Source organism: Pan paniscus, chromosome 4 (assembly GCF_029289425.2).
Source record: "Pan paniscus chromosome 4, NHGRI_mPanPan1-v2.0_pri, whole genome shotgun sequence".
Classification (NCBI taxonomy): Eukaryota; Metazoa; Chordata; class Mammalia; order Primates; family Hominidae; genus Pan; species Pan paniscus.
This window is the reverse complement of record NC_073253.2, coordinates 14,067,190-14,079,609: the sequence shown is the minus strand read 5'-3', so window position 1 is coordinate 14,079,609 and position 12,420 is coordinate 14,067,190. Positions and strand designations below refer to the sequence as shown.

The window sequence follows — 12,420 nt, the reverse complement described above, 5'->3', positions numbered from 1 at the left end:
TGACACTTAAGGAAGTTAAACTCAAGCACCTGAGCATTTAACTTAAATAATGATGTCTCCTTGGCCTACTCTGGGAGACAGTTGATCTTTCCCCATGAATACATCCTGATGGCCTCATGACCTGTAATAGTGTCCTGTGAATAACCAGCTTGTCCTGTGCACTGCGGGACTCAGGTCATCTAAGCCAGGCTGCCCTCATAGACACAGTTGATGGCTAAAATACTGGGCTTCAAATGGTGCTTTGGCAGGATCTCGATGAAATAAAGAGAGGAGTTTATTAAAATTGAACAAAAAAAGTGACTATGCTAAAAATGGAAAAAAGACCTGTAAGAGGGTACTTGTAAGCAATATGGATTACTTATTTATTCTTGGCTAACCAAAAAAAAATTTGAGACGGCTGCTGGAAAATAACAATGCATGAGAAAGTTAAGGTCAAAGGAAAAAAAGGGCTAATAAGCTCAGAGGGTAAAATTGGTGCAGAGAAAAACTACAAATGGACCTTAGATTTAGAGAGCAAAGATCCTTCCTAGGTTCCAAGGTAAAGGGTGGCATATGATAGGTTCATAGGATTCATAGAATAAAAGTTACTTGGGGAGACATTACGTTTTGTTGTCCTCAAATTGATAATTTGGAGGAATTTCTATTGTGTATCGTATGAAAAGGGAACCCAGAGCGGAGTCTCCATCTGCTTTCTTATCACAGCATGAGTCAAACATGAGCCTCTCTAATGGAATGGCTTCATTCAGAGAACTAAGGGAATGGAATCACTGCATACACTTCAATGAATCCTCCATGAATATCACTTTCATATCCATGTTGGTGGAAGGTATTGGGCAGCATAAAACGTGAGAGATGTAAACCCTGACAAGAATGCAGAGGACAGGGAGTCTGCACTGCTGGTTAAGGACAAATTCACAGGCTTCAGCATACAGCTGGGGAGATGTGGAAGTTTGTGGACTTTTAGGAAAGTTGAAGAGTCTAAACATATGTAACTAACCTGCACGTTGTGCACATGTACCCTAAAACTTAAAGTATATAAAAAAAAGTCTAAACAAAACCATGCGTACATGGTTGTCCACCCCACTACCTTGAAGCTAGAGGTAGGGCCAAGATTTTCTGTAGCAAATATTTGCAAGTTTACTCTAATTTAGGTGATGGGTGTTTCAAAGGCCTATGCTATAGAGCAGGGGTCCCCAAACCTCGGCACCAGTCCGTGGCCTGTTAGGAACAGGGCTGCACAGCAGGTGAGTAGCAGGTGAGTGAGCGAAGATTCATCTGTATTTACAGCTGCTCCTCATCACTCGCAATATCACCTGAGCTCTGCCTCCTGTGAGATCAGCAGCAACATTAGGGTCTCATAGTAGTGCAAACCCTATTGTGAACTGCGCATACACCCGATTCTGAACTGCACATGCGAGGGATCTAGGTTGCGTACTCCTTGTGAGAATCTAATGCCTGATGATTGGTCACTGTTTCCCATCATCTCCAGATGGGACCATTTAGTTGCAGGAAAACAAGCTGAGGGCTCTCACTGATTCTACATTATGGTGAGTTGTATAATTATTTCATTATGTAATAATAATAGAAATATAAGTGCACAATAATAATAGAAGTGAAGTACACAGTAAATATAATGCGCTTGAATCATCCTGAAACTACTCCCACCCCTGGTCTATGGAAAAATTGAAAAATGGTCTTCCATGAAATTGGTCCCTGGTGGCAAAAAGTTGAGGACTGCTGCCATAGAGTATCACCATAAACCTAAGGAGGCTTTTTAAACACCATGGCCATAGCCAGCGCCAACGTCAGTAAAGCACCCTTTGAATGTTTACTTTAAAGCAAAACCATTTGCAAGTAATTCTTCTAACATAAAGATTTAGAAAAATGGAGTCTTAGGGATTAATGAGTTTATCTCCCTTATAAAATTATTAGATCAAGTCAAGTAATTGTTGAAGGACAAAAAGATTGTTGTCTAATGATTGATGCTGCACCATTCCATTTAGCCTAATAATTATTTAGCATGACCAAATGCAGTTCAGGCACCACTGAACAGTTCTTGGATATAGATCCAGCAGGAATGCTCTGTGCCTAACACCAGGATCAGGTCAGAGAGAACGAGAAAAGGGTTTCTGAAAGTTTCCCTGCTCTGGGGGTTCTTCAACATGGAAGGACTGAGGGGCAGGGACCACTAAGACATCAGGCAGGTTCAGTTACCACTAAAACACTTGCCGAGGAACTGTCTACTGGACTACCTACAGCTGAGTTTATTACTTTTCTCTCCCTTCCTCATCTTCCACCCACCACCACAGACAGACAGACAGACAGACACACACACACACATGCACAATCCCCCCTCTATTTTTTTTTTCTCCTTTTTTTTTTTTGAGATGAGGTCTCACTCTTTTGCCCAGGCTGGAGTGCAGTGGTGCAATCTCGGCCCACTGCAGCCTCCGCCTCCCAGGTTCAAGTGATTCTCCCACCTTAGCCTCTTGAGTAGCTGGGAATACAGGGGCATGCCACCATGCCCAGCTATTTTTTTGGCATTTTTTTTAGTAGAGACGAGGTTTCACCATGGTGGCCAGGCTGGTCTCAAACTCCTGACGTCAGGTCATCCACCCACCTCGGCCTCTCAAAGTGCTTACAGGTGCGAGTCACTGTGCCCGGCCTATTTTTCTCTTTTTTTATTCTTTCTTTTTACCATGAACATATTCTATTCTGTCACCCAACATTTTGGCATTATTTCATAACCCTGCAGAGAATATGTCTACTCTAAAATTGTTCACACTTTTTTTTTTTAACTGAGCTTTCCGTGTCTTTTGATTTTGTTACCGAGAAGAGGTTATAAGCAATATATGTAAGCCTTGTATAGACATTTGAGAAATCATACTTATACAAAAGCAACACCCTCCCAAGCTGTCGAGAATCAGCATGGACAGGAAGGGTCTTTACACAGGTCAGATCGTAATTGGAGTTGCGGCAATCATACTGTGTCCGTGAAGATAAGGTATCTTCTCTATACCGTCACAGGAGTTTGGCTGTCACACACCACAGCCTCCTTCCATACTGGTCTAACGGGACAGAAAACATGACCCAATTCCTCACCAGGATCAGACCGGGCTACTGTAAGGAAGATAACAAACACATCACAGTTATTCAAATAAGGATTGGGATATTTGAAATAACAGAATTAGTAGTTTTAAACTGAGAAAAGTTTAGTTTTTTAGCTAAAACAAAAGTAAACATTACAAACATTTAAGTAAGACTTTAAGAAAGTGAGGGGGAATAGAAGAAAATAGACTCTACAGGCTGTCTCATGTCCAAAGTGAACAACTCCTATCGCTGCAAGAGCTTGTTTTACTGAGGATCCTGTGAGAGCTGGATAGAATGATTTCAACCCACACGCCCAGGCTTATCCATGGTCATCCCTGTACACATGTCCATTTCTTTCCCAAATTCCTTACTTAGCATGACCCTCTCTTTGTATCTCCTTCTTTTCTTTGCCTTTTTCTCAATGAGTGCCCTCCTTTGTCTTGAGGAATGTAGCTCATATTTGTCCTCAGCCTGGACATCCCACTCAGCAAAACGAATCCAGCAGTTGATGAATCGTGAACTGTCCAGCACTCCTCATGCATGCCCTGGGAGGTTGCCATCAGGCTCCGGTTTCTGATCCAAGTAATCCTCTAGTAAAGACTTGATTTTTCCTAGAAAGTGAATTCTGCTGTTATGAAACAGAAATGTTTCCTTATAATTTTACACAGGAAATAAGTAATACAATGTTCACAAAGAAGTGAACAACAAACACTGGGGTCTACCTGAGGGTGGAGGTGGCAGGAGGGTGAGGATTGGAAAACTACCTATCAGGTACTATGCTTATTACCTGGGTGATGAAATAATCTGTACACCAACCTCCCAACATGCAGTTTACCTGTATAACAAACCTGCACATGTACCCCTGAACCTAAAATAAAAAGTTGGGGCCAGGTGTGGTGGCTCATGCCTGTAATCTCAGCACTTTGGGAGGTTGAGGCAGATGGATCATTTGAGGTCACAAGTTAGAGACTAGCCTGGCTAACATGGTGAAATCCCATCTCTACTAAAAAAAAAAAAAATATTAGCTGGACGTGGTGGCACAGGCCTGTAGTTCCAGCCACTTCAGAGGCTGAAGCAGGAGAAACACTTGAACCCGGGAAGTAGAGGTCGTAGTGAGCCAAGGTCATGCCACTGCACTCCAGCCTGGGTGATAGACTGAGACTCTGTCTAAAAAAAAAAAAGTCGAAAAAGGCTAAAATGAATAATAATACTAATGATAAGGGAAGAGCAAAAATTAAAAAAAATAAAAATTAAAAAAGCTGGTAAAGTTTAAAAAAGAAGTACAATTAAAAGCATCATAATTATAACAAAATATGTTAGAAAATGAAGATAGAGAGCTATAGTTAAGAAAACAACAGAATACACATATCCATAACATCAGGAATGACCATAACAGAAAGCAAATATAGAAATGAAAGCTCGGCTAAAAGCAGGTCAGCGATTGGGAACATTCAGTGGATTTTGGAAACTCCTGGAGGCAGAGACAAGTGCCACAGCTTTTCCATGGAGCTCGTCACAGCTGGGTTTTGCTTCTGCTTGGATGACGAATTCATTGGATTCTCTTTTAAGTCACAATTTCAAGTATTGTAGGGAGCTTTTAGATGGCACAGTGCTGGGCTTGGAAACCCAAACCCAAAACCAAAACCTGCCTGGGTGTGTTTTTATCTTACTCTCTACATAGTGTTTTTATCTGACTCTCTACCTAGTATATACAAGATTTTCCAGACTGTGCAAAATGTGTACATTATAGTTGTGAAAAATGAGGGAATTCTGCCACCAATTTTGGGAAAAAATTATTTCTCCATCAGAATGTGGAATGTTATTTGAAAACATTCTTAAAAAATTGAAAAATTAAAAACAGTGAGAAGTCACGTAGGAAAATCAGATTGTCACAAGTCACACAATCTTCTCCCCTTTTCCCATCCAGGTTAATTTATTCCTTGAATGACCAGCTTTGTGTAGTTATAAAGGTTTATGTTTTTCCTCTCCTCGTAGGTACTTGGAGAAAAAACGACTGTGCTTTCCTCGGTTTTTCTTCGTCTCAGATCCTGCTCTTCTAGAGATTCTGGGGCAGGCGTCGGACTCCCACACTATACAGGCCCATTTGCTGAACGTGTTTGACAACATTAAATCTGTCAAGTTCCACGAAAAGGTTCGCCTAATTCTAATGGCAGGCCAACAATCACCGTACCTTCGAACCTCAACTGTCTAAGTAGCTCTTCGAAAACGGGTTTATAACAAGAGTTGCTTCCCTGTTCATTAGCTCTTGGCCAGTGACTAAAAACAAATCTCGGGGCCCAATTTACCTTCAGAACTGTGTAATTTCTTACTATCCAAAGTGTAGATTCAAATTTAAAAAATGCTAGTTTAGGATTAAGAATGCATTTATGTAGCATTCATGATTTTACACACCAAGTTAACTAGTCAGAAATCCAACAAGATGAAAAACCAGCTGTTCATAAAATAGTGTCTTAACTAAATGGAATTGCCCTCATGATGTAATTGTTTTAATCTGGTTTTGGCATACTTTATTCAAACTGTTTTTGTCTTTTTAACACTTCCATGTGTATAGAATCATGAAGCTGCATGAGACTCACGATAGGTCATTTAACTTGACAGAGACTACACTTGCACAGCTGCCGAAATCTATTGTCTAATCCATCCCTCCACCCAAATTCCCTAGGAAAGTGACTCTTCTTGTTAGATATTGTATTCAGTTTCCCTCTGGTGCTTCATACAAACCCCTAGTAACATCCATTTCTTCATCCTAGCATGTGGTGTTACATTTATTGAGCAACTACCATGTTCCAGATGTCATGCTTAACACTGGGAATACGCTAACCTTCCATGAACTTGTGCTGTGGTGGAGGAGACAGGGAAGTAAACAAGTAGCCTTCAGAGTCCAGTTAGGGAGTGTTAGAGCTATTCCATTCGAAGCAATTAGAAGCCACTTGTTAAGGTCAAGCTTCTTGCTGTCTGAGAGACATGATGCTGGCCTGGGGTTCCCAGGAAGAGTGTATCATGATCAACACTGAAGTCAGTTTTATGTACTTAACACTCAAGAGAAATTGGGCAATTAAATTGCTGATAATTTTGGACTTGAATTATTATTATTGTGCTTCATTAAGCACAAAGAACGTGAGAATGCCCATCAGGGAACCTGGTTGTATGGGGGTGTCGGGGAAGGCTTTCTGCAGAATATAAATTTGCACTGATGTTTTGAAGGTAAGTAGAATATCACCTTGCAGGTGAAGAAGGGAAGTATGGTCAGGTCAGAAGAAGAGCATGTGCAAGGGAAGTGTGGGCGCTCGGAAGTGTGGGAAGCCCAGGATGTCAGCAGCGTGGATGTGTGAGGGAGTGTATTAGTTTCCTAGGGCTGCTGTGGCTTAAAACAACAGAAATGTATTCTCTCAAAGTTCTGGAGGCTAGAGGTGACCACATCTTAAATTGATCACATCTGCAAAGACGCTATTCCCAAATAATGTCACATTCACAGGTATCAGGGCTTAGGACTTCAGTATATCTTTTTGAGAGACACAATTCAACCCACAACAGGGAGCCATGAGCAAACAGAGAAGGGGGATGGGCAGGATTCCAAAGGCCAGGTGCATCACATTACGGAATTCAGCTTCATCCTGAACATGATAAAAAGCCATGGGAGGTGTTTAAGCAGGGCAGTGACCTGATTTGTGTTTCAGAAACATTCTCTGGTACAGTGTAGGAGGCGGAATGAAAGGGGGCAAGGAAATCAGTGTAAGAAGCCATTGCAAAATCAGGATAAAAAAGGCTGAACAGCTGTAACAAGGCTTTGTTAGAGGGGACAGAGAGGAAGGAAAACAGGATGGATTTTAATGGTTCAAAAATAAATGTTTCTTGTTGTTTTATGGGATGTGTGGGTTGAAAGAAGGGACTAAATTCATCAGAAAATTCTTCCTGATGTTTCGCTTAAATCCTCTGCCATGGCACTAGGACATCATGGTCCAAGAGCAAAGCTTCTCACTGTCTCAAGTTGTATGGAAGATAATTTAAGTGTCTTTCAGTATCTTATTTACTGTGTAGCTCCCTTTTGTGAATTAAATGCCCACAGACTTTTAGCCTTTGTTCTTAGCAGTTGTTTCTTAAGATCGCGTTGCTTTTGTTTTTTGTTGCTCCTGCCATAAGGTTTCTACAATCGGGGGCAGATTTTGGTTGTGTGGGTGCTAAATCTTGTAAAATTATAAATACAAATTCATATTCAGGACCTTGGAAAGGGTCTGTGTAAGTGAGGGGCCCTGAAACTGAAGCCTCATTAGCTTTTTGGTAGATCACTTCTGTCTACGGCTAAGGAGGACTTAGTACAGCACTTTAGGTTTTAGAAGCCTCATTTCATTTGAGAAACTTTAGAGATTTTAAAAATCGTCATATTTGTATTAAATATTTCTTTTAAAAATAAGTTTCCCCCCTTACAGTATGGTTTATTTGGAATTGATTTCTTTCTTTCTTTTTCTTTCTTTCTTTCTTTTCTTTTCTTTCTTTCTTTCTTTTCTTTCTTTTCTTTTCTTTTCTTTCTTTCTCGCTCTGTTTGTTTCTTTCTTTTTTTGAGACGGAGTCTCGCTCTTGTTGCCCAGCTTGGAGTGCAATGGCACGATCTCGGCTCACTGCAACCTCCGCCTCCTGGTTTCAAGTGATTCTCGTGCCTCAGCCTCTCAATTAGCTGGGATTACAGGCGCCCACCACCGTGCCCAGCTAATTTTTGTATTTTTAGTAGAGACAGGGTTTCACCATATTGCCCGGGCTGGTCTTGAACTCCAGACCTCAGGTGATCCACCTAGAGCGGCCTCCCAAAGTGCTGGGATTACAGGTGTGAGCCACTGTGCCCGGCCTGGAATTGATTTTGTATTGCCTTTTAGATTTCATGGCTTTTTTTTTATTGTTTTGAAGTAGTTTATATTTGGCTTTTACAGTATTTTATAATCTGTAGCTTTACTTTCTTTGGGAAGGACAAGTCAATAATTGGTTTTTACTTTTTATATGACTATAGCTTTTTTTTTTTTTTTTTTTTGGTTTCTAACATAGATCTATGATCGAATTCTGTCAATTTCCTCTCAAGAGGGTGAGACGATTGAATTGGATAAACCTGTCATGGCAGAGGGCAATGTGGAAGTTTGGCTTAATTCTCTTTTGGAAGAATCTCAGTCCTCATTGCATCTTGTGATTCGCCAGGCAGCGGCAAATATTCAAGAAACAGGTTTCCAACTAACTGAATTTCTTTCATCCTTCCCTGCTCAGGTCAGTGTATTGAAATTTGAAAGTATGTTTTGTAAAATAGTCATTTTAAATCTCAGACATTACCTATTGTAAGCTTCAAAAATGGCTATAATTTAACTCTAGACCAGTATTAAGATTTTCATAAGGACCCATTAAATATACTTAACCTTTCAGATTTTAACTACAGATTATATGGTCATATATCTATAGACTTAAATGTGTATTTGGGTTATAGATATATTTGATGTATTGTCTTTAATTTAAAACGGTTTTTTCCCTAATCAATCTTTTGATGTAACAATGTACAAAAATCATGAAAATGTACTGATTGAACACTTTACTAAAAAAAGAAAAATAGATTCAGCATTAAAATACAGGAAACAATGTTTTCTTAGTTACTGTGATTAATAAAAATTTGGTGAGCATCTACCCTGTCTCAACATTATGCTCGTTTGGGTAAAGCAAGTTTCAGACATTCTTTGCCTGCAAGCAACTTAAAATCTAGGGAGAAACGTGACTTCAACATAAATGACTTAAAATGATAAGAAATAGAATTTCCATAGGTTATGAAAAAAGGTATCAAAGTTGATGTAATCATGGCTTTACACTTGTGTAACAATCACAGCTGTTGATCACGTTGTATTTCTATTTAAATACATAAATATGCCATACAAATTCATGAAGCCTTTTTTATTTCCATAAGGTTGGATTATTAGGAATTCAGATGATATGGACACGGGATTCAGAAGAAGCCCTTAGAAATGCCAAGTTTGATAAAAAAATCATGCAGAAAACTAATCAGGCTTTCCTGGAGCTACTCAATACACTGATAGACGTCACCACGAGGGATCTGAGTTCCATGGAACGAGTGAAATACGAGACTCTGATTACTATTCATGTGCACCAAAGGGATATCTTTGATGACCTGGTAAATTCTTTATAAATGCTGTGGCATGTAGAGAAAAACAAATTCTAGACACTATCTGCATTTACCCAGTAGAACTAGTTTGATTGAATTCAAGGAAAAAATTAAATTCTGGCAAAGAATCATGTTTGTAATCAGAGCTTGTTATCAGCTTTCTTTTCAGTCTTAACTGAACGTAAGTCATATTCTGATGATCTATACTAAGATGTTATTGAGGCAATTAGACTTTATTCAAAAATGTTTTAACGTGATGATTTTTAATGTTAAAATTGTCATGTAGCATCTGAAAAGCCTTCATACATCTTTTTTGCTTTTTACCTATTAATTGAAGATCACCAGTTTCTTGCTATGAAAATTATTAGTAATATTGCTTAGTAGAGCTGTTTAGGACTTCCCTTAAGCCTTTTGAAAAATCACATTCTTAACAAGTTTTGCTAAATTTTATGTCATTGATTGCAAATGGCCTTTCCTAATAGAGCTTCTGACATTCAGGTGTCACACATTTTTGCTTTTAAATAGAGAACAAGGTGGGAAAAGAGAGTTGTGTAGCTATAGAAAATGGGAAATAAAAAGAAGTGAAATTTGTCCTCTACTATAAAATAAATTAGAGGCAAAAAGCTCTTATTTTCATAATAATTTTCTGGATTTGTCTCATCCCATTATGTAAAAAAGATTATGAAAGATTGGTCCTGATATAATGGAAGTAAAGGCAGCACATCAAAGCTATTGTGTGCTAATCTCCTGTCTTAATAGTTAAGCACACTACTTACCTTTCCGAGGAATAAAGGGCTCAGGCTAATTTTAGATTTCTTCTTTGTCAAAGAAAATGATGAAAGTGGCTTAAAATTTTGGTTAAAAAATCTGGACAAAAGCATTGCCAGGCAATGGCCTGTCATTTAGATGTTAGAAATTTTGGCCCAGTGTAATTCTTGGGAAAAATAATTACTGGATTAAAAAACCCCGACAGCGTACTTTGTTATAGTCTTAAGAGATGTCTTTTTCCTAATGAGATTGTTTATTGCTGTCTTTGTGTGTCAAAACATGCTTTTCATAGATTATATTTCATGGTGAGGACTATAGCATTAGGCATGTCAGGGTGAAATTTAAGAAATTAATATCTTATTATTAAAATACGTAAAGGCACTTAAATTGGAGAGGCATAATTAGGGGTTTCACTTGAGTTTTCTTATTCCTATATCTTCTAGTTTCTTTTTTACTGATCAATATATGAATGGCTTGGCTGGTGATATAGTTGACACCTCTGAAATAGTTCGGTTGTCTGTGAGTTTCATTTATTTCACTTTATGATCTACATGAATGCTAATAACGTGTATATTTAATGAGTGATTCTCATCAGAGCTCTAAAATATACCTTTTGAATTTCAGTGTCATATGCATATCAAGAGTCCCATGGACTTTGAGTGGCTGAAACAGTGCAGATTTTACTTTAACGAAGATTCTGACAAGATGATGATTCACATCACAGATGTGGCGTTCATATACCAGAATGAATTTTTAGGCTGCACTGACAGGCTTGTAATAACTCCACTTACAGACAGGTGATGGAACCCTTCTCCCCAACCCCCACCATTTTTATTCTCTCGAGTTGCTCAGGGGATTTTTGCTTAAAGTCTCTTGGGGTTTATAGGCTCTTTATACTAAAACCTTTGAAATTTAGTATTTTTAGCTTTATTATCAGCTTTCTTTTCACATGGGATTTAGGTTTGTGACTGACACAGACCTTGCTTCCTTTGCCTTCAGTCTTATAGAGGCAGAGTTTAAATGTGTAAACACTGTGTGGACACAGAATGGGCAAGAAAGGGAATTAATTGCTGTGTGTTGTCAGGTGCAAATCACAGTGGGCCTTGCAGGGGCTGCTTGAGTATCTGTTCTTACTAGGAGACAATTAAGATTTTCTTTTTTTTTTTTTTAAGCAGGAAAGAAATTGAGTATCAATGCAGGTAAAAGTTGGGAGAGGGCACTGGAAAGGCCTCCAGAGTGTTAATTCTTCCCTTGGCCTGCTATTTACAAGTTGTGTTAGTGACACCTGCCACTGCAACCTCCCTAGATTCAGTCTCCTCATTTGTAAGATGAGCTAAGCCAGTGGTCCCCAGCCTTTCTGGCACCAGGGACTGGTCTCGTGGAAGACAATTTTTCTACAGACCAGGGGGTGGGTGATGGTTTCGGGTTGATTCAAGCTCATTCCATTTATTGTGCACTTTATTTCTATTATTACATTGTAATGGATAATGAGATAATTATACAATTCACTATAATTTAGAATCAGTGAGAGCCCTGAGTGTGTTTTTCTGCAACTAGACAGTCCCATCTGGGGGTGATGGGAGACAGTGACAGATCATCAGGCATTAGATTCTTGTAAGGAGTGGGCAACCCAGATCCCTCACATGCACAGCTCACGATAGGGTTCACGTGCAGTTCATAATAAAGGTTGTGCTCCTATGAGAATACTGCCGCTGATATGACAGGAGGCAGAGCTCAGGCAGTTATGTGAGCCATGGGAGTGGCTATAAATACAGATGAAGCTTCTCTCACTTGCCCGCCGCCCACCTCCTGCTGTGTGGCCCGGTTCCTAACAGACCATGGACCAATACTCTGTCCTCATTCAGCTCCAATACTGGTCTGTGGCCTGGGGGCTGGGGACCCTGAGCTATGTTGTCTCTAAGGGTGCTTGCAGGGCTAATATTCTGTGATTTGCTTAGTCTAATTTGAACTTTGTAATATCAACTACATTGTATATTTTCGCTTCAGGGATGCACTGAATGCTCATTATTGTCAAATGGCTTGCGTTAATCATTCCATATTGTATTCATATAACATAACATTACATTGTGCCCCATAATAATATACAATGATGATTTGCCCATTAGAAATAATGTTCATTAAAAAAATGGACTGGGCATGGTGGCTCGCTCACGCTTGTAATCCCAGCACTTTGGGAGGCCGAGGTGGGTGGAACACAAGGTCAGGAGATGGGGACCATCCAGGCTAACATGGTGAAACCTTGTGTCTACTAAAAATACAAAAAATTAGCCAGGCATGGTGGCATGTGGCCATAGTCCTGGCTACTCAGGAGGCTGAGGCAGGAGAATCGCTTGAACCTGAGGCAGAGGTTGCAGTGAGGCAAGATCACGCCACTG

General features: G+C 39.6%; 1 protein-coding gene across 1 annotated transcript in view; it reads left to right on the top strand.

Moving 5' to 3' along the window:
• DNAH5 (dynein axonemal heavy chain 5) overlaps positions 1-12,420 on the top strand; it is a 332,345-nt gene that overhangs the window by 166,918 nt on the left and 153,007 nt on the right. Inside the window, exons 32-35 of the mRNA XM_008975442.5 lie at positions 5,086-5,242; positions 8,146-8,358; positions 9,041-9,265; positions 10,649-10,821. Of these exons, the coding sequence (XP_008973690.3) occupies positions 5,086-5,242; positions 8,146-8,358; positions 9,041-9,265; positions 10,649-10,821 (768 nt within the window). The remainder of the gene's footprint in view (positions 1-5,085; positions 5,243-8,145; positions 8,359-9,040; positions 9,266-10,648; positions 10,822-12,420) is intronic.